Genomic DNA, 21712 nt, shown 5'->3' with positions numbered 1-21712 from the left:
AAGAATCACAAAGGTACTGGGTTACTCCGCCGCGGTACCCCCGAACCAATCTAAAATAGTCTTAATTATAAACACTTATTATAGGTGCACCCTAGTGATTCAGGACTAGCCAAAAACACGGTTTGGAAAATGGTTTCATGGTGTACTCGCTTATTATATACATTTTTCTACATTTTGAACACAAACAAAGTTACGGACCGCAGCTCTGATTGGTTATTTTTTACCGAGAGCGATGGTGTTTCTGCAAATGGCAATAGGACCACTGGGAGGAGCCAGAGGAGCTTGATTTTTTTCACAGATTATCTGTTTCATATTCTACTGTCAGGACATAATGACAGGTTTAATAAATATGTAAAAAATATTTTTTTTTTACAAAAGTTCCCTACAGCACCTTTAATGGTTCATTATATGATTTTTGCTTATTCTTTAAATTGAACTTTTTTTTTTACGTTTCCTGTTGTATGAACACTTTTATCCCAGTGAGGATTTGTTGTAAGTTTTGAATGCGACTAACAGAGCCCATAATAACATGGAGACTTGGCAGGATGCGCATCACTTTTGGCATTGAACCATTTTAGCACTCTGTTTGTCTCCCAAGATCCACTTCTGCACAGTCACACTGTTTAATGAAGCCATACATCTCCAGCAGTCTTCTACACATCTGGAGATTGTATAGAGACAGAAGGCTGCACGACACTCTTCTGGGCCTCCATATTTCACAGCATAAGCTTGAAGTGCCATTCAATTTCCAGCTAGATCTTTCTCCATCTTCGACAGCTTTGTTCTATTGAGCTACAGTGGAAGAATCACCACTCTAACATGCAGACTCTACAAAAGACGACATGGATCGTTTGGTAAACAGGCCTGCTGTGTTGGATGGAAGATGCATCTGGGAAACAGCGATCTGAGGCAAATGCATGCACCCGACTCCATAATTAATAAGTCCCACAGCTCATTGGGGCATCTTGTTTCAGGGCTTATTAATCATTAATGATGGATAGGTTAGAAGTGGGGTAAAGACCAGCCTCTCTTCTACCTGACCCCAAGAACATCTGATGCGCCTGCACAGGTCACAACCAGACCCCTGCTTCACCACGTCAAATACTGTTTTCTCCGCTAAAGCTGTTGGATGCTGTGAAACCGGAGAGCATTAATAGCAGTTTACTGTCTGGAAACTGAGAGATTGTTCTCATGGGTTCAGGTTCTGTATATGAAGCCTGTAACTAAGCTATCATAATTCTATTGAATTCACAGGCATCATTTACTGTACCCTTTGTGTCATGGCAAATTTAGTCCCAACCACTTGATGAAACTAATACAGGCGAAGTGTTTTCCAATTGTTCAGCATCGAGTATACATCATGTTGTGTTATAATTAAGTGACAGCCCACTAGAATTTGTAATAATTTGTTATTTTTAGTTTTTGTGCTGTGGTTGCTCTTTACCTCCTATTTGGATTTTGCACCCATTGTATCAATTACAATTATGTAAGAAAAAAATCCTGTTCCTGCTGCTCATATAAATAATAACAATGTTATATTGTGTGGATTAGAACACATAAGAGCACATATTTAAAGTTAAATCATTAAAACTAAAAAAAAAATAATATCTAATAGCAGATGGTTTAAAATATCTATATTTTATTAAATAAATCCAACATTTAACTATTCCCTAAATAAATGTATACATATTTTAAGAGTATATATTTTATATAGTGCTGTCAAAATTAAGGTGTTAAGGCAGGTGATTCATTTTTATAGTTTAAAGGTATTAAAATATTTAAATGCAGAGGCAGAGTTAAGATTGGCCACCCCACACACAACTGCTGCTTCTGTCTCTTTTTTTCTTGACAAGAATTGTGTTTATTTAGATGCAGAATGTCTTTACGAGCACATCAAACAGGAGACTTTTCAGATGCGCACTCCACTTCACCTCAGTGCCAGGTGTTAGTCAAACGAGCATGGAAACAGTACAGGTGACGAGGCAGCTTCAGCAGGACAGAAGTGAACTGAGGTCAAATGTTACCAGGCCATATGTCAGTAAAAATTTATTTTCCTGTCCTGTCAGACGTTATACTGTGCTCGTAGTGCGTTGCCTTCATTGCATGCACAAATATACACACTGTATCCTGTATCAATTCATATTAAAGTGTGAATGAAACTGCGAGCATGCTTGTCAGATTGCATCACGTTAAAGCTGCAGTCGGTAACTTCTGACGCTCTAGCGGTTAATAAACAGAACTGCTTGCGTCTTGCGGAAGAACATCATAGCCGGAGCTACTTCTCTGTTTATGTCAATGAAGAATCACAAAGGTACTGGGTTACTCCGCCGCGGTATCCCCGAAGCAATCGAAAATAGTATGGATATAAACACTTATTATAGGTGCACCCTAGTGAATCATGACAGGCTAAAAACACAGTTTGGAAAATGGATTCATGGTGTACTCGCTTATTATATACATTTTGTAAATTTTGAACACAAAAAAAGCTCTGATTGGTTGTTTCTTACCGGGAGCGGCAAATTTCTGTAAATGGTATTAGGACCACTGGGAGGAGCCAGAGGAGCTTGTTTTTTTCACAGATTATCTTTCTCATATTCTACTGTCAGGACATAATGACAGGTTTCACAAATATGTAAAAAAAAATATATTTTTACAAAAGTTACCTACTGCAAATTTAAGCAGCAGCAGCTCTTAAAGTATTAGCAGCCTAAAAACCTAATAACCCAGTTGCTATGACGTAGTTCATCAAAAAAAAAAAAAAAAAAAAAAGGGGAAATCAATAACTTTTGTAGCTTTAAGGAATAATCTATATTTAATTTAGAATTCATCGTTTAATAAATGTTTTCAATTTCCGTGTATTTACTTGCTGAAGGGCACAGGTAAATATGACATTCTAATGGGCTTTTGTGAAAACAAAACAAAACAAAACAAAAAATTCTAAGAGACATTAGTAGTATTGGTATTAGTATCAGTCATATTCACCTTCAGTCTTAAAAAAAGATGCCATTAAATAAATGATAAAAATATACTATATGCTGTTTCTACATCAAATAAATTGATCACAATTAATTTCAGAAAAAAAGTGTGATTTAGTTATTTTTTATATATTTATTAATTTATCAAATAGAGCCTAATTTAGTAAAAAATATTTTAAAAGAGTGTATATTTTATATTAATGAATATATATATATAAATAATATAAATAATATAAGTTATTTAGCATACAGTTTTTATACAAGTATTTATAATGTTACAAAAGATTTCTGTTTCAAGTAAATTATGTTCTAATCAAAGAAAAAAGTATCAAGATTTCCACAGAAATATTAAGCAGCACAAACTATCTTCAACATTGATAATAATAAGAATTTTTTCTTGAGCAGCAAATCAGCATAATAGAAAGATACCAAGTGATGTCCATAACTCCCTGCCCTCTGTTGGTTTGCAACGGTTGCACTTTTAAAGCATTATAAGAGTCATAATATTTGGGGGTTCTTTTGGACCCTTCTTAAAAATATTTACATTATTACTAGCTAGTGTTTACAGATTACTGATTCCTTCAGCAGTTGAAGGAAGGCGTGTGTTAAATTAAGCATTAAATATGAGTCCTCTGAGAGTGCATGTTTTGTAACCACACTTTCAAATATGCAGAGCAAGAATAAATGGAGGGCAGGCGGGCACACTTTGCCGTGAACATGGAGGGCATGTCAATGATGGTGGTGGATGGCAACCATCCAGAGTATGGAGGATTTTGAAATCCCCCATTACACACTCTCCTCCACCCCTGAACCACGATCTGCTAACACAAACCACATGCACTTGGCCAAACCCACATTTTTTCACCACACACACATAGTGTGTGAGTATGTCTGTTTGTTGGAGGGTGGGGGCCTGAAAGGGAATTCGGTGTGCTCTGAAAAGAGCTTGGGAATACTAGCTTAGAGTTAAAAGTTCAGGCTATTCAAAACCAAACCTGTGCAAGTACAAGCCACATAGTTTGGTCCGTCCATTATGATGCTATAATAGCTATTGGTCTATATTTGTTGGTCTATATTTGGTGGTTTTTTTTGAAGGGTCACAGGGTTTTCAGTAACATCCTGTATCTTCCAAAAGAGCAGTATGTCATCGCCCCATGCTTTGATCCAGATGATCTTTATGAGGCTCTGACAGGAGCTCAAGCCCAAAAGAAATATAGAGCACAGCACACTCTCATCTGCTCCACAAACCAAGAGACAGTGAGAAATCCGCCTGGAAACTTCCAGTGTATACAGAGAGGACTGTTTCTTGTCAAACCGGAGATCTAGTTTCTTCTAACCTGCTCTTATCCACCTGCCATTTAGGATTTGCCACCACAGCAGAGGCTGTTGAACTTCAAATGCCATGGTGAATAAAATCTGAACACTGTGTTTTCTGCAGGGAGGGACAATGAATTGGAATGACTAAGAGTTCATGCAAGAGGTTGTGGTTAAATGTTTGTAAAATGACAAAAACAACACATGGTCTTTGTAAGGCAATTGAGTGAAGTCACTGCTTACTTTCCCCTCAAGAGATACTTTTTCCTAGTCTTTCTAAAGCCATAATCTGTAGGCTGGATGTTTGTTTTTTTAGTCGATAACCCATTTTTTAAACTGAAGGTGACAGCTGGAACTGTGTTACACCCCCCAATTTAAGTTTTTTTTTTTTTTTTTTTTTTTTTTTTTTGTATGAACCCAAATTAGGGTGAATGACAAAACAAGTTTTTCTCTGTTAAGTAATTGGTTCTAGCAATGCCTGGGTCACTGGTTTGATTTTCAGTGACACATGGACAGATTTTCTTATTTAATACCTTTATTTTGAAAGGCTGAACCTTCTATTCATCAAAAATCCTAAAAAAAAAAAAAAAAAAAAAGCAGTTAAGCAGCCTGACTGTTTTCAACACTGATAATATTAAGAAATGTTTCTTGAGCAGCAAATCAAACTAATTTCTGAAGGATCATGTGACACTGAAGACTGGAGCAATGGCTGCTGAAAATGTTTAAAATTGTATTACTGTTTTTACTGTTTCGATCAAATAAATGCAGCTTTGGCGAGACTTTTTTCAAAAACATTCTTTTTTTGTACACAAAACAGCCTTTTCCAAAGCAGTTTTCACAGGTTTTGTTTTGTGTCTGTGTCAACAGAAGTTATTTGCAAAGACTGCTATTTTGGGTCCTGAATTCTCTGAAATGTGTATTGCTAAGCATCTCCAGTTTTACTTGACATATTAAACTAAACAATATGTTAAGGTTCACACAAACATATGTATATAATTTTATTTTATGAAGTTAGTTTTTTGCAAACTTGTTTTTATGTGGTCTATAAAAGCTGGGGTTGCTCACTTTAATACGAGGTATTTGAGGTACGCCTGGTTTGAGATTTACAGGAAAACACATTTCTGTGGCATGAAAGCTCTTGAATTCCTGCACAACAGCTTTGCTATTTTCAAAAATGAAACAGCAGAGGCCATTAACTTCCATAAATAGTCCATTTAAATGCCATTTTGTTGTTTGCTTTGCTTTGCAGATGAGATGCGGCCAGCGCCACAGTTAAATGGACCCACGGTCGCCCCAGGGTCCACGGCTATTTCTGCTCCCCCTACTCCAGAATCCCCCAGTCCTTCTGCCTGTCCTCTTCTGCCCACTCCCACTACCCCTCAACCACCTCCAGCCACCTCCTCATCTCCCGGCTGCGGCTCTTCTAATCCCGAGCAGGCTGGCACCGGGGCCCCTGGGGCACCATCAGTCACTCCCAGCAACCCTGAGACTGAAGAGGACAAAGCCAAGAAGCTGCTTTACTGCTCACTGTGCAAAGTGGCCGTCAATTCGCTCTCCCAGTTGGAGGCCCACAATAAAGGTGAACATTCATTTAACGACAGCTCATCTGAACTGAATAACTTACTGTGCTGACTGATTACACAAAACATCCATCATTTGGAGAAAAAGAGTCTCCAATGAGCGCTTAGAGGTGGATAGATTATACATAATAACAAATGCTCCCTGGGTATTTTTTGCTTTGAGGGACTCACTAGTCTGTGCATGTGACTTTGCACTACTATGATTTTAAAATGCACAATGTTGTTGCAAACAAAAAAGGCAAATTCAGAGGTTATACAGTGTTTCTCTGCGCTGTTAATTCTACTCTTAGGGGACAACATTTTTGCCAGTGGCAAGGAAATTAACCAACCAACCATAAATAAATAAATAAATATGAAATTATTGTTATTATTATTATTATATTACCTTATAATGTATGTGTGTGTGTGTGTGTGTGTGTGTGTGTGTTATTGTTATTTACTAAAATATCTGTAAAATAAAAAAAGCATAATATATCAAATATATATTCATAATATATAACTATATAATATATGTTCATAACATATCAAATATTTCATAAAACTATTTAGCACAAAACGTGAAGAACATTATTGTTTGTCATGTTTTTCAAAATGCAATAAATGTCAGACTTCATCATTCAGCTGGAATAAAACCCCGTTTCTGTTCCTAATAAAGTTGCTGACAAACTGGGAAATATTTATAATCCTTATTTGGATTTTACTTTAATTTAGCACTTTTTCAATACTTGCTCAAATACAGCTCACAGAGGAACACTAGCAATTACGTCCATCACCGAAAAACCTCTTTAAACTTGTAAAGCGTGCGTTTTTAGAAGCTTTCTCTCTCTCATGATTTACACACAACTTTACAGCGCCGCTTGTCCTCTAGGTTTGCCTCAAAGGTGTGCACAAAAAACTAATGAATTAGATCAGCTTTTGTACTGCAGTGCAGCTTGTAGTATTTTAGGCAGTGTTTGATTTCTCGTGGTGGTATATCGAATGCTTGAATATATCTCGTTCTGTTCTATTATTCAGCTCGTATCACAACACAAACAGCCCTGTTTGATGAGAAGGTGAATGTAGAGAAGACTTTGCTGCAAAGGCACACACAACTCTATTTATTATTGATCTCCTCTTTTATTTATCAGGGAAAACTGCAGTCATAGTTTAAGTGTTTATATACCATCTAATTACACATTTTTCATGTTGAGCTTGTTGATTAAATGGTTTGTTTTTCCCTGAGCCAGAAGAAATGAATGCCTTTACATAAAGTATTTGACAACTGTTTATGTGGTCTGAAAATTAAACCGCGCATATTCACACTTTGATACATGGAAGCCACATGGAAGTCGTTCCTCTTGGAACAAGATCATGTTTTAAAGTCAACATAAGTTATGAATGATATCAGGGTGTTGTTGCCAATGGAATGGCAAATTTTAATCAGCCTGGAATCAATAGAGTCCATTCCCTAAATTAATTCTCTAAACCACAGCCAAAAAATCAAATCATATGTTGTGCAGACAACAGATATAAGTCTGGAGGGGAAGGGAGAGTATGAGCTTACTATATTTCTGCTGTTGTATGTTCAGACACAGCTGTCAATTCCTATTATATCTGTTTAAGTCTCAGACGACATTTACAAATCAGTGAAACTAGCAACCCTCATTGTCTGTAACAAATTTAAAGTCTAAATATTGTTGCAATGTTGAAGAGCACAAAGTTCATTTTTGCTTCTTTTTTTGCCTTGTCTCAAACTTAAGTTGAACTTTAGGTCAGTCGTGGGGGGGGGGGGGGGGGGTAATGAAGCCTGCTTTTGGTTTGGCAGGAGAATAATTCAACATTCCCAATAAGAACAAAACAAAGACATTAGTTCTTAGGAACCCGAGAATGTGGACGTTGTGTGTTTTTGTCCATATCATTGGCATTGTGAAGCCAGGAACATGACTGTGAAACATTTAAGGAGAACCATGTGTCGCATGGCTCCAAACACAGGAAATGGATAATTAAAAAGCTTCGTTGTAATGAGGAAAGCCAAACTGAATGAATCACTGAGACTTAAGAAATTCGGTTTTGTAAGAAAGTTTTGAAATTAAAAGCCAGGCAGTATACTTCTTCATTTATGAACAGTACTGTACAATAATGTAACCTGAAAGAAATTTAAAAAAAGATATGATTTCCAAGTCCAAAGCATCCCAACAAAAGAATGGCGTGACTGCCTATTAGACATGTGGACAGAAATAAGACTCATCCTTAGCATGAGCAGTTGCATTTGAGGAAAATTCAAAGCAGAAGATTCTAGAGCCCTCTAGTGGGTATGAGCAGATATTGCAATACTGCCTGTAGTTCATATTAAATTAAGTGTTATGCATTTATCATTAACATAATATAATATTCTTATTTTATTAGTCGTATCTATGTTGATATTTTTATTATTTCTCATATATTCTTTGTATTTATTATATTATATTATATATTTATTTACATTTTTACATTTATTTAATGTCACAAAATATTTCAGTTTCAAACATATGCTATTCTTTACAACTTTATATGTACATATCAAAGAAACCTGATGGAAAAAACACAATTTAGATAGTAAATATAAAGCACCATGACTATTTTCAACATTGCTGATGAGAAATGTTTCTTAATCACTGAATCAGTATATTAGAAAGATTTCTGAAGGATCATGTGATGCTGAAGACTGGAGTAATGTCTCCTAAAAATACAGCTTTGTCATCACAGAAATAAAATATTAAAGAAAAAAGATATTTTAAATTGTAATAATATATATATTTTTATAATTACTGAAAAAAAAAATACTCATTCAAATAATTGCAGTTTTGCTGAGCATAAGAGTCTTCAAAAACAGCAATATATAACTCCAAACTTTTGAACCCTAATTTTTATGAATTATATTTTATTTATAACGACATCTGTATATCTCCTCACTCCTCAGGCACTAAACACAAAACCATTCTAGAAGCCCGCAGCGGACTGGGCCCCATAAAGGCATACCCTCGTTTGGGACCGAAGCCCAGCGGTGAGCAGGGAGGGGGGGCCACGGACCCCAATACTCAGGAACGCACCTTCCACTGTGAGATCTGCAACGTGCGGGTCAACTCAGAACTGCAGCTCAAACAGGTGAGCGAGGGTCAAGGTGTTCGTCATTTTTTTTTTTCTTTTAAATCTTTCAAGCTGTTTTCATACTTTATATATTTTTATCGAGCAAAAATGGTTTCAAAATTGGTATGTTTGATATGTTTTCAGCACATATCAAGTCGAAGGCACCGGGACGGAGTGGCAGGAAAGCCAAACCCCCTCCTGAGCCGACACAAGAAGCACAGGGGAGCTGACCTTGCGGTAAGTGGCAACCAATTCTAATTTAAATGCATGCAGATTACAATATGATATCGGTGGGTCATAATATTTTTCTCTTCTTATAGGATCTCACCAAAGCATTAGGCGCCGGCCTCCTGCCGAGTCCTTTGGCCGTTGCTGCGGCAATGGCAGCAGCGGCCTCCTCCAATCCGCTCGCTCTCCGCGCAGCAGCCCCCGGCCACCATCCACATCATCACCTCCTGCAGGGTCCGCCCCTCAGCCACGCCATCTTGAGACCAGCTCCGGGGCCCATACGCACCTCACACGGGCCGATCCTGTTCTCGCCGTACTGACTCCTCCCTCACCCCCCCTTAGCCAATCACAGCCAGTCCGGAGCCTCACCTCCAAAAGCACACTGTGAAGACGAAAAAATTGTGAAACACCACAGCAATGACAAGAATCGGCCCATCAACAATAACGTCAATCATCAAACCAAGCAGAAGGGGGCGCAGCCACAAAGGAGGGGGCGACTGGCGTTCCAACCCTCTTTCCATCACCCACAACCGCCTCCTTCTTCTCCGTTTGTTCGGATCGAGTGATTTATTCGTTGGTGGGTGAATAAACGAATGCAGGGATTGTTGGAATAGAGCAATATCGTATGCAGAGTGCATCTGACGTCCTTGTACCTTCCCTCTATTTATACACATACTGTGAGGTAGCAGCAGTCACATGGTAGCCATACTTGCTGGAATCAGTTTCTAGACATCCCAAAACACACAAAGACTACAGTTAAATGTTGCTCTGAATAAATGCACCCTCAACCCTATGCACCTTGAGAAACCTACAGAAACCATCAGTATGCTTCTCGTAGTATTCGCTGTATTCAATTTGTCCTTTCTGGCTTCGGCATCTTTGCAAGAGGAAATCACCCCAATCTCCGTCGCAGTTCCACCACGTCAAGACTCCGAGCAGGGGATTGTGGGAAAGGTCTAAGGAAGCTGAAACTTTCCCAATTCTGGCTTAAATTGAAAAGCTTAGATGGTGCCCGACTTCCTACAGTCGCATCTCCTTAGGGAAACAGAGGGATTCAGAAGAGACACTCAAGATTTCTTTTGTGTCGCTTTTACATCCATTTGCGCTAGGAGCGGTTGACTTAAAAACCCCAGACCCCTTTCTTAGATCTTAGAAAATCAGTAGACGTCTATTTATTCTATTGTGTAGCGTAGTTTAGTTCCGAACATATTCCGAAGTGAAATATGTACGTAGATGATGATGCAACTGCTGAAATAAGATGGACGGGTATTTTGATTCTCAGAGAAAGGCAACAAACCTAAGCACACACTTGGACTTACAGTACATACAGGCTTCTCTGTTCATTCTGTCTCTGTATGTTCAGTGGACATTATGCAACCCCAAGCAATACGGCCCCACTTCTGTCCGACTTCCACGTTCAGTCTCACGAGACGGCCTGCATCCCGCAAGGACTGACATAACAGGTCAGCCCATGAGAGTTTAGAAAAATGAACAGAGAGAAGACGGAGAGGAGGTCACGGAGGACCCGACTGTGCAATCTCCCCTTTTTTTGGTATGAACTTCCTGTCTTGAATCTAAAGCCATGCAATGCATATTATTTTTGTTCTTTTATTATGATAAATTCATTGTTTTGATATTGGTTTTTTGGTTCGTTTTCATAGCACACTGTTTCGTTAGACAAATATTGTTGTGAAAAACAAAACATTAATTGAGCAAAAGAAAAAAACGAATATTTTTCTAAGGAAGAATGAAAACCTGCACTCGGGTGGGAAATCGTGTTTGGAGGAAGTAAAGTAAAATAAGCATAAACATCAAACTAGGGCCTGTCGTATTGGTGGAGATATGCGACAGTTCACTGATAAGCAAAGAGCGACAATGTCTTACTGTTGTTTAGATATTGCAATGCAATAAGCAATTGTCATTTGTTGTAAAAAAAGAACTGCTGCTAAAAGGCCTCCACATTCTTCCACAGAGATAAACTAGCCTTTTTAGTACAAAAGCTGGCCGTTTAAAGCAAGAAAGGGCCACCCACAGGGACGGGCCCTTCATATTAAAGGGTTTCTTCTCATCTCTGAGTGGGGGACAGGGTATACAGTATCTGAACGCAAACAATGTGTAGTCAGCCATAGCCTATGCGTACAGTATGTAGCTTAGTTCACTTTTTTGTTTGTATTGTGTGGGAAACGTCATGATAATGCCATTACTTCATGCTAACTGCAGTTAGCATCCACCATCGTGCTTTGATGGAACGTTACCTCCGTTTTTCATTAGTTACCGAGGCACTATTATGGGTGCTTTAGTTTCAGCGTCAGTGTGTATCGTATAGTGTTGTGTGTGTACGGATAGAATCCAGTTCTGGGAAACCTGACAGAATATGGCTTAAGGGATATTTCACCAAAAAATTTTACTTTTGTTATTATTTACTCACCCTCAAGTCGTTTCAGACCTTTTTCAACAGGAGGAGATATTTATGTCAAGTGATCTTTCACTCTTGTGTGAATTATTTTGAAGAAATAATAATTTAATTCATACTCGCAAACTTCACACCATCAGTGCAAATTATTTTTGGTGAGAAGCGCCACCTAGTGTCAGAGAGTGCATTTGCATTTTTTTCATCTTTTGTTAAAACTTGCATAATTTAATATATATTATATATATTATATAGTTTTCATACAGTTACTTTACAGGATGATTAGGATGTTACCAAAGCAATATTGCTACCTAAACAAAATGTAGTTTTACTCTAATTTCAGAATTTTCTGAATAATTTGTAGATTTAAAAAAATACATTCCCAGACCAAGCATATATTGATTCTTTGAAAAACATATATTTTTGTGTTCTGTGGAGAGAAAAAAAAAAAACAGTACATGGGTTTGTAACTACACAAGGTTGAGTATAAAATGAGCAATTTTTTTGTGGTGACCCATTCCTTTGAATTGCACATTTGCAATCAGCTGTTTCTATCCCAAACTAAACCATTAAAACAATCAGTGGAAAGTGTTTTCCGCTGATTTCAGATAAGCATTTTGGCATAACACTATGCGCCCTGACACATGCTGTAGTTTGAAACCAGGTGTCCAGTGCCCCATTAAAACCATGTGAGGTGATAAAGCCATCACAACTAATACACTCCACAGGCTCCAGACACACTCATTAGTCCCATCCGTCTGTAAAGATCACATTCATCCTGTAATCAGAATATTGTCATCACTGTACAGAATTGTCTTTGGTAGATTTATTCAACTTTTCAGGGCAGGTGTAATGTTAGTTGGTGAAGTCTATTTTAGCCTAAGCCTTATTCCACCCCAGGCCTCTCCAGGAGTGGACGCGGATGGAGAAGCTTCGGTCAAACCTCGTCTTGCCAATAAATTTATTTTTGAATTGAGCTGTCAAATGGGATAACAGTATGTGTGATGGAACGTAGCAATATTCAACCCATACTGGCTACTCTTGTTTATTTGCAATAAGGAAATAAACCAATAGATGCATATGTGAGTAAAATATTATAGATGTAATTTAAATCAAAAACAGAAAATTATGGAAATACTTGGTCTCAGAGCTCTTGAAGTTACCACTGGGAAAAAAGAAGAAAAGAAAAAATCAATGTCAATAAATCAATAAAGAATATTAAAACTCATGTCTCATGCTTCTTTTTTCATAGTTGTTTTTATGAACTGTTATAATTAGATTTAAAGGTTAAAATGTAGACTCTTTCAAATTATTTAAAACATCAAGACTGTACACTGTGTAAAAAAAAATTGAATTGAAATGTAATTTTCACTGAAGAAAAAAACAGTTGTGATTGTCAGAATAATTATATATATTATAAGAAATGTAAACATATTTACAGAACAACCTGCAAATTAAAAAAAATAAAAAAAAATAAAAAAAAAATAAAATTAGCCAGCAAATCTAATAGCCCTTTTCTGCTTCCTTTTGTTTTGTCCCTTGAACACATACAACATGATGCAGGTGGCATAAAGATTCACAAAGTTCAAAGTTCATCAGAAGTAGCCTTTCCACAAGTTGTGGAATAAACTAATAGAAGAGTCATACACACAAATATAAGACACCATCACGGTAGCAGTTAACACTCATTTTAAACTTTAGATAGATTAATCATTTAGGCAGCTTTACATCTTAGCTCACGTGTGTAAATTTTACTGTGCTTCACTAGATGGCGCTGTAGGACTGATATGCTCACAGCGCATCATGCTCACTAAAACAGGCAGACTAGTTGGCCAAGTATTTATACACTATGTACATATATACTATATAATACTATATATATATATATATATATATATATATATATATATATATGCTATTGAATAGTATTTATAGCAGAGCATTTATGCGAACATATGTTAATAATTTTACATCAACAATGCATGCAATTCCGAGAAAGTTTTTTTTCTTGTAATTTTATTTTTTATTTTTTTTACAGAGTATAGCCTAGTTAGTCTTTTTGATGTGTTTGTAGTAGTCTCTTTTATCTCTAAGTATCAAGGAAAATTCAGTTCTTCATAATACCCACCCTTCGAGGTTGAAGCCAGTCTATTCCCAAAATTTTGAATCGGCATCATCCAAAATCAAGGAATAAGAGCAGTTCTGCACTGAAATCTGAGCATCATTAGAGCTATAATCCTCTCCATAACACTTGAGAGTGGGACGGAGCACAGCTGAAGTACACATACTGCACTCGAGAGGATGGGTGGAGAGAAGACAACATCTCATAAGGACACGGTGTCAGAGTTTGAAAGGTTCATGCGTCGTGCTTTGCAAATGGAGAACTCCATTAGCTGAAATATGTGCCTGCACTTCTACCAAAGATTTTAGCACAAACCTAACAGGTCTGTGGGGATAATTACACAGAAAATAACACATTCATCCAACAACAGCAAAATGTGAAGGGTGAATGACATGCAGAGAAGACAGAAAGAAAGTGAACAGTATGATTAATGCACTTTTACATCCTTGACACCAACAAAGTATTCTAATGCTGACAACAAAACAAAACACAGTGACAGCGCTGAACTTGACGAGTTCTTTGTGTACGCATTGAGATTATACACCACCATAAGAAGTAGGCTAATGATAATTTAAATTCCTTCGTTATGATAATGAAACAAGGGATTTCATTATAGTTTCTGTTTTCAAATCGTTGCACGTAAAGTAATCAGCAGGAAATTGAGCCCTCATAGTGTGCCGTTGTAAAAAGCTGCTGTCTTACTGTGGTCAAATGTTCGGCCCTCAACTTACAGTAAAACATACTGCTTTACCACAATGTTGTACCACTACCATTCAACTTTTGGGGTAAGATTAATTATTATTTATTTTTAATAGGATGCATTCAAAAAGTAATTGCACTCAAAATGTTACATAAGATCTCTATTTAAAAAATAATGCTGATCGTTTGAACACCTGAAAAGAACAATTTATGAAAGATTTCTCAAAAAAAAAAATTAAAAAACAACAACATTCAGCACTGAAAATAAAAAGTACCCCTCATAATAAGCACCAATAATAACTGATTCAAATTAAGCACCAAATCACCATATTTTAATGATTTCTAAAGGATCATGTGACACTGAATACTGGAGTAAGGAGGCTAAACATTCAGCTTTGCCATCACAGGAATATATTACATGTTAAAACAGAAAATGTTTAATTTGACTTATGTGCAAATGCTGCTTGTATTATTTGTGCAGTTCACTATGTTCTCTTACCGCCTAAAATACAAAATATTGATTTTCCCACCCCTTTAACCAACTCCTTTAGTCAATCCCATAGAGATGTGCTTCCCTCTGTCATGATGCTCCAGTTGCTGGCATCTGTGTGAGAGAGCATGGCTTTATGAATCCCAGCAGTGACATCAAACATGTAGAGAGAAAGCTGGAGGCTACACTTCTCTGAAGCTTTCAACCTCTCTGTGTGACACCCATCTCAAAGAGAGAGCTACAATACTGAGGTAACTCATGTCCCTGAGGGGTTGGGGGTGTTCTGATGGCTGTTTGAAAGGACATTTGACAGCTTTTCTTTCCCCAGTCACGATTATTTTGGATGCTACCTCAAACAGCAATTCAGATCGGGGTGTGTATCTTGCAATCCGACTTCAAAGGAAAATGAACAATCCTGATAATTGGAGAGGGTGCAATTTGTTATATTATGAAATGTAAAAAGGTTCATTATGATAGAACAACTCTAATCCTCCAAATGAATTAATATCACACACTTGCGCTGCCTCGAGTGGCCACTGCATTAGGGTCACATATAAATGAATAACATGAACGCAGGCTCTTGATTACATAGATGCTCACAGGGTTGCCCTTAATGTGAACTTATGAGTACATATTTGAGTGCCTCGGAAAGAAAAAAACAGAGATTGAAGGGATGAGGGGTCAGCCTTGCTCAGACCATACGCCGCACACTGCATCAAATTGGTTTGCATGGCTGACGTCCCAGAAGGAAGCCTCTTCTAAAGATGATGCACAAGAAAACCCGCAAACAGTTTGCTGAAGACAAGCAGACTAAGGACATGGATTACTGGAACCATGTCCTGTGGTCTGATGAGGCCAAGATAAACTTATTTGGTTCAGATGGAGTCAAGTGTGTGTGGCAAAAACCAGGTGAGGAGTACAAAGACAAATGTGTCTTGCCTACACTCAAGCGTGGTGGTGGGAGTGTCATGGTGTGGGGCTGCATGAGTGCTGCCGGCACTGGGGAGATACAGTTCACTGAGGGAACCATGAATGCCAACATGTACTGTGACATACTGAAGCAGAGCATGATCCCATCCCTTCGGAGACTGGGCCGCAGGGCAGTATTCCAACATGATAACGACCCCAAACACATCTTCAAGACAACCACTGCCTTGATAAAGAAGCTAGGGGTAAAGGTGATGGATGGGCCAAGCATGTCTCTAGACCTAAACCCTACTGAGCATCTGTGGGGCATTCTCAAACGGAAGGTGGAGGAGCGCAAGGTCTCTAACATCCACCAGCTCCGTGATGTTGTTATGGAGGAGTGGAAGAGGACTGAGGGTTAAGGCAGTGCTGGAAAATAATGGTGGCCACACAAAATATCGACACTTTGGGCACAATTTGGAGATTTTCATTTTTGTGGCCAGCGGTTTAGACATTAATGGCTGTGTTGATTATCTTGAGGGGACAGCAAATTTACACTGATCAGATAAACAGACAGATATAGAGCTAAAAACTTAAAACCCAGATAAAATGGGGGAATTTTTACATGAACATTTGTGTGCTTTCAGATGTCTCCAATAAAGAAGTCATTATAATCTCTTTCAGCTTCTCCATGATGCTTCAGCTGAACAAAAGCTGGCAGGTTCAGGTGTGAGTGCATCATGCTGATAATTAGACCAATCTCCCTATACACATCCCATCATGAGAGAAGCTATAGATGGACACAAACAGTTGTTATCCTTTTCTTCCCCAAGCCTCAAATAAATGAGCCTGTAATAGACTAGTTTGCAGCCAGAATTGTCTGTTTGGTTCTAAACAAGTGACTACAATCCAAGAGGGACTTAAAAGGAAAAACTGATAGATGCAGACGTGGATAGCTGGAGGGATGTAATCGCATACTGATAGATTTGCTTTAGCATTCATACCTGTAGATTGCAATATGTAGCTTACAACAGTGGACTTATCAAATGAACTCTCAAAGCTAGGTCCCAGTGCAAATATATTAATGTGGTTGAGTCTCATAGGACTTAACACAAAACCGGTTATTGCAGTGAAATTAAATTTTTAAGAAAAGAGGCGAATTGATTTGGCACCGTACATACACTGCTCAGTTGAAGTGAACATCTCAAGGACGTTCACCTTTCTACCCAGCATTCAATGTGGTTGAACTGACTATACAGCACGCAGGAACGCAAGCAGTCTCTCACACAGATGACATCTTTTTATTGAGGAAAAGACTTGAAAACTGTCATCAAACTAGAGGTCTGTCGAGACAGTGTAACCTAATGTCATATTACACAAATTAACTACAGCAGTGTTACCATTATGGACAATTTGTTTTTATTATTTGATTAACAAAAACGGGTAAATGTTGTTTAATTTGGGACGAAAACACCAAAATGACACAAAATTGGTGAGAGGGTTCCAAACATTGCATGAAACAAATACAAAATTAAATAGCATTTATACTCCTTTAATATCCAGTCAGTCTTTTTTCACCTGTTCAATGACCTTTCCCTAAAAAAATCATTTTATTTATTTATTTATTTATTAACTGCCATTTACACTTCCTGAACAAAATGTGCATTTATTGGGTGTTCTATGTGATGGATGGATAGAGGCAAGGCTGTTTACTGTAATTGTGTGTACCATGGAAATAATCAAATCATCATGCACTGGGCAGCTTGGATGGCAGTTGTCTATTATAGAGGGACAACCATTTGGGAAGCCTATGGGCATCAATCTTGTCTCTACATTCGTGAATTGTATCTGCGTGTATATGTGCGTACAGAGTGTAGGCGTCGGAAGTGATGGGATGATGCTGTAAACAACCGATCCTCTGGAACATTATACAGAAGAAAACAAATACAGCAAACACACATATGCAATGGATCGATAAACATCTAGAACAATGAATGTATCTTCTTAAGAATATCATAGCGAGTAATGAACAATGCGAGAGCAACAAATGAGCACAAGATAATATAGAGCTGTCATCATCTCTCATAATGCACAGTAATATGAAGTGCCATGAAGGACGTCGTCAGCTACATGTCTAATTGAAAACTGAACTCCGCTAATGAGGCAGAGTACAATAAGACACGGGATGCATTTGCTTCTTTCTGTTTGCACAGACAACTTAATGAGACATTTTCACTGCGCTCGCAAATAAAAAGAGCTGTATAATATTTAAAAAAATTATTGTAAAGACATTTAATACGGTCTAACACAAGAGCACTGTAACCGAAGCATCTTATTTATGTCAAGGCTGCTGACAAATTACATTCTTCATGTTTTTTCATTTTTCCTCGACCAGTGTGACCTAGCAAGTGGAAGACATCAATTAAACTCGCATTTAGCCAAAAGCATCAATATCCGCAGCCCAACAAAGGCAACTATTCACATGCGGAGCATCACAGAACATCTTTATTCTAACTGACAGGCGTCCAACCAGTGAATATGACAACAATGGTGAAGCCAAGACAGATCACAGCCACTTTGGCCTTTCTAGAAAAAGACGGCCGCAAGTTTTGTAAGGAAAGCTTCACGATTTCCTAGCACAGAATATAAACTGCAGTGCCTTGTGTCAAACCGTGAACATTTGCAGTAAGGTAAATCGGAGAAAGACAGATCTCTTAATGGAGAATTTATGGAAAACTTTATTTTGACAGTTCCCCTTGGAGGGCCATAACTCACTTGATACCTATATAAGCAATATGACCCCTGCTTCATTGCAAAAGCTAATGAGAGATTTCAAGGGCAGAGCATTAGAAGTTCTCTGCTGTGTTATGTCAGAAACCATTAAGAAACATCCCTGAACATTTTGAAAGCAATAATCATACCTATGTGTATGTAATGGATCAAAGGGTCCATAGAGCTGCATGAATAATGTCTTTAATAGGCACTCAATTCTTTGTCCTCTTCCAAAAACGAAACAAAAGGGAAAAATGTCAAAAGTAATGAGCAGGTGAGAGCTGTATTATTGCTTTGGAAATTGCTTTCACACCCATGGCCTTTACCCCTAGAGAAGCCGTGTGTTGCCAAGGCAATAAATCACCTTCCGGAGAGCCGCAGGGCCTACTGGTTATTCACGAGTCTGACCACGTTGTTTATTGGTGCATTCATCCTTCAGTCTCCAAGACACTTTAAACTCTGCTTTCCAAAGCCGACATGAACACGGAATAGCTCTGATCATTACAAAATGGGGCTCTGGGCCAGTTTTAGCAGTTTGGAAGCGATCGGTTTTGAATAATTGCAGGATTGAGAGGCATCTTAATATTTAATGGATGTCATTGCCTGCCACCGATTGGACGTGGAAAGAATTGTGGCCCATAGGTGTCAAACAACGCGCATCATCGAAGCTGGAACAGATTGAGAGTGCAGAAAAGCGACAAGAATAAATCTGGTAAAGATTGATCCCCCTCTTGCAATCAGTGAATGCATAATGGCAGTCAGACAAGTTTAATCCTTTTCAATCTGACTTTCTGTTATTGCTTGGCCTATCCTGATCCCGGTCATATTGCAATTTCCCTTAAACATTTTAGATGAGCGCCGAAGAGGCGTAGAGGAGGCCCTTATCTGGCTGGTTGGGAAGAGATCGATCTGCCATGGATGGTGTAATATCACTGGAATAAGCCACTATGTTATTGGGCATCATAAGAGCAGATGTGTTCATCACATTTTGTGCCACACTGATTGAGCTACAACACCAGTTTCCTGTCTGAAGGGCTAAGAAATGCGTACTCACATGGGTGCACAGAAAAGAAACACTCACTGCAAATATAGTTGATCTGAAGAAGCAAAGCTTTCTGATCAGTTGATGAATGAAACTCATCAGTAACCCAATATACAGTAACTGACATGTTTGAATGGAAAGAGGTGGTATTAACAGACACTGCCTTCATTATGGCAGAGACATTTCTATGTGTAATGGGTCACATGGGTATATTTATTTAAGTGTTAATTTGAGCTAGATTTGACAGAACTGTTTAATAAGACAAGGGAGGTTGGGGGGCAGATGCAATTTCGGCGGAATCCTTGGACTCCTCACTCAGCCAGGCTACAGTGGAGTATCAGATACACACACTGCAATGTAGTAGTACACGTATGATGGGTTTCACATGTGCTTCAAATGGCAAACATGATGAATATGCAAACCTTGAAGGAAAAACTATTTTTGTAAACATTTTGACTTTCACTACTGAAGGGCTCAAATATAACTACACCATTTTGACAAATTTCCGGTCAAATAAATTAAACAATAAAAGATTTTAATAATGAAGCATTCAAAATTTCTTCTCAAGTCCAGCCCTTTCAAATCATGTTTTGTTTTGTTTACATTGCAAAAGTGGTTATTAGTGTGGCCAAATCATGTGTAAAGATCTCAAATTAGGTTTATTTTTGCATTAATCAACGGATATTCATTAATGTCAGTCATTATGCACAGTAACCGGAAGGATGAGATATAGATGCATTTTAAATGACAATATCACTTCATTGCACCAAAGCCCTTGTGGAGGAAGAATGGGACATGGCAGAGGAGGAAGAATCATTTCTGAATAGAATGCAGCCTTAATAAGAAAGTGCAAACTGAGAATCAAGAAATAAGAATTACTATGAACAAAACTGTAAACAAGCCTATAAAAAGTGTAAATTGGACTCCAGGATAATGGCACCAATTTTGCAAACATGTTTTAGGAAAATACAAGCTTAACATTCCTGCTTTTATTTCCTCCTGCACATCAGCAGGTGTTCTTCCATTCTAAGTGTGTTCCTGAAGGACAAAAATTTTAATTCTTTCAATATTTGCTCACCACAAAGGAAAGAAAGTCAGAAAGGTTTAAAACAACATGAACAGTACAAGAAACAGAATTTAGGGAACATTTCTGACCTTTAATGTTTCTGTTAATAAATTATAACCGTGCTTTAAGGAAATTATAACTTTTTGGGTTGGAGAAAACATCATCAAACTAACACACTGTTCTTTTTAAAACTCGTATTTGAAAAGTTTTTAACTTTACATACAAAACAAAAAGTTTTGGCTCATCTATTACACATTAGAACATCCTCATCTCTCTGAAATCCATGTCTGATGTATTTATAGAGTACAGCACCCATGTGACACCTGGATTCTGTGAAAAAGAGGAGCCTGGCTCAATACACAGGATCTGTTTACTGTGACAATCACTGTCACCGAATCTGTCCCTGCTGCTCTAATCAACACCTAAATACCTTAATTACAGCTCACTGAATAGAACAGAATCCAAAGGGCACTGCCATCAAAAGCCAGTATGGAGTTAGATCTATGCAAAATAAAGTGACTCACTTCTCTGTTTTTTAATTTTTGCGACAATAGTCTTCCCATGTGAACTATGGAGACTGTATCTATGAAATACCACCAAAGAAGGCACAAAAAGTCTTCTTTACTGCTTTTTGCATTGTATAGAGATATTTCAACCAAGGATAAAACATCATGCTCATGCAATAGAAGTATGAGAAAATAAATTACATTATACTGTAAATACAGTAAAGAACAGATTGATCTACTGTATATGTACACTATATAAAAATAGCTTTGATTATTTAAGTGTTTTAAATTTACAATTAATTTAATGTGTTAATTTCCTATTCTTTGTATTTATTTGTGAAATTTACAAGGAATTTCTGAGTGAAAACTGATTCTACAACCAAATTTGTTTCAGTGTAGTTTTTCAGTTCTTCTTAAATCACCAGCTTACTTTACCTTTACTTAATATTTTTTTTAAAACAGCATAATGCACTAAAGGTAATAAATATATCTAGTCT

General features: G+C 37.6%; 1 protein-coding gene and 1 long non-coding RNA gene across 3 annotated transcripts in view; one reads left to right on the top strand and one right to left on the bottom strand.

Annotated features, from left to right (window-relative positions):
• Positions 1-12840, top strand: part of znf385a (zinc finger protein 385A) — a 63835-nt gene extending 50995 nt beyond the window's left edge. For both annotated transcript variants that reach the window (XM_026243958.1, XM_026243959.1), the window contains 4 exons: positions 5539-5868; positions 8808-8992; positions 9119-9211; positions 9295-12840. In XM_026243958.1, the coding sequence (XP_026099743.1) occupies positions 5539-5868; positions 8808-8992; positions 9119-9211; positions 9295-9522 (836 nt within the window). In that variant the 3' untranslated portion in view covers positions 9523-12840. The remainder of the gene's footprint in view (positions 1-5538; positions 5869-8807; positions 8993-9118; positions 9212-9294) is intronic.
• LOC113070561 (uncharacterized) overlaps positions 1-21712 on the bottom strand; it is a 33478-nt gene that overhangs the window by 2964 nt on the left and 8802 nt on the right. The window lies entirely within an intron of this gene.

This window comes from Carassius auratus, unplaced genomic scaffold, assembly GCF_003368295.1.
Source record: "Carassius auratus strain Wakin unplaced genomic scaffold, ASM336829v1 scaf_tig00004557, whole genome shotgun sequence".
NCBI lineage: Eukaryota > Metazoa > Chordata > Actinopteri > Cypriniformes > Cyprinidae > Carassius > Carassius auratus.
Note: the sequence above shows the minus strand (reverse complement) of the source record. Positions and strands in the feature narration are given on the sequence as shown.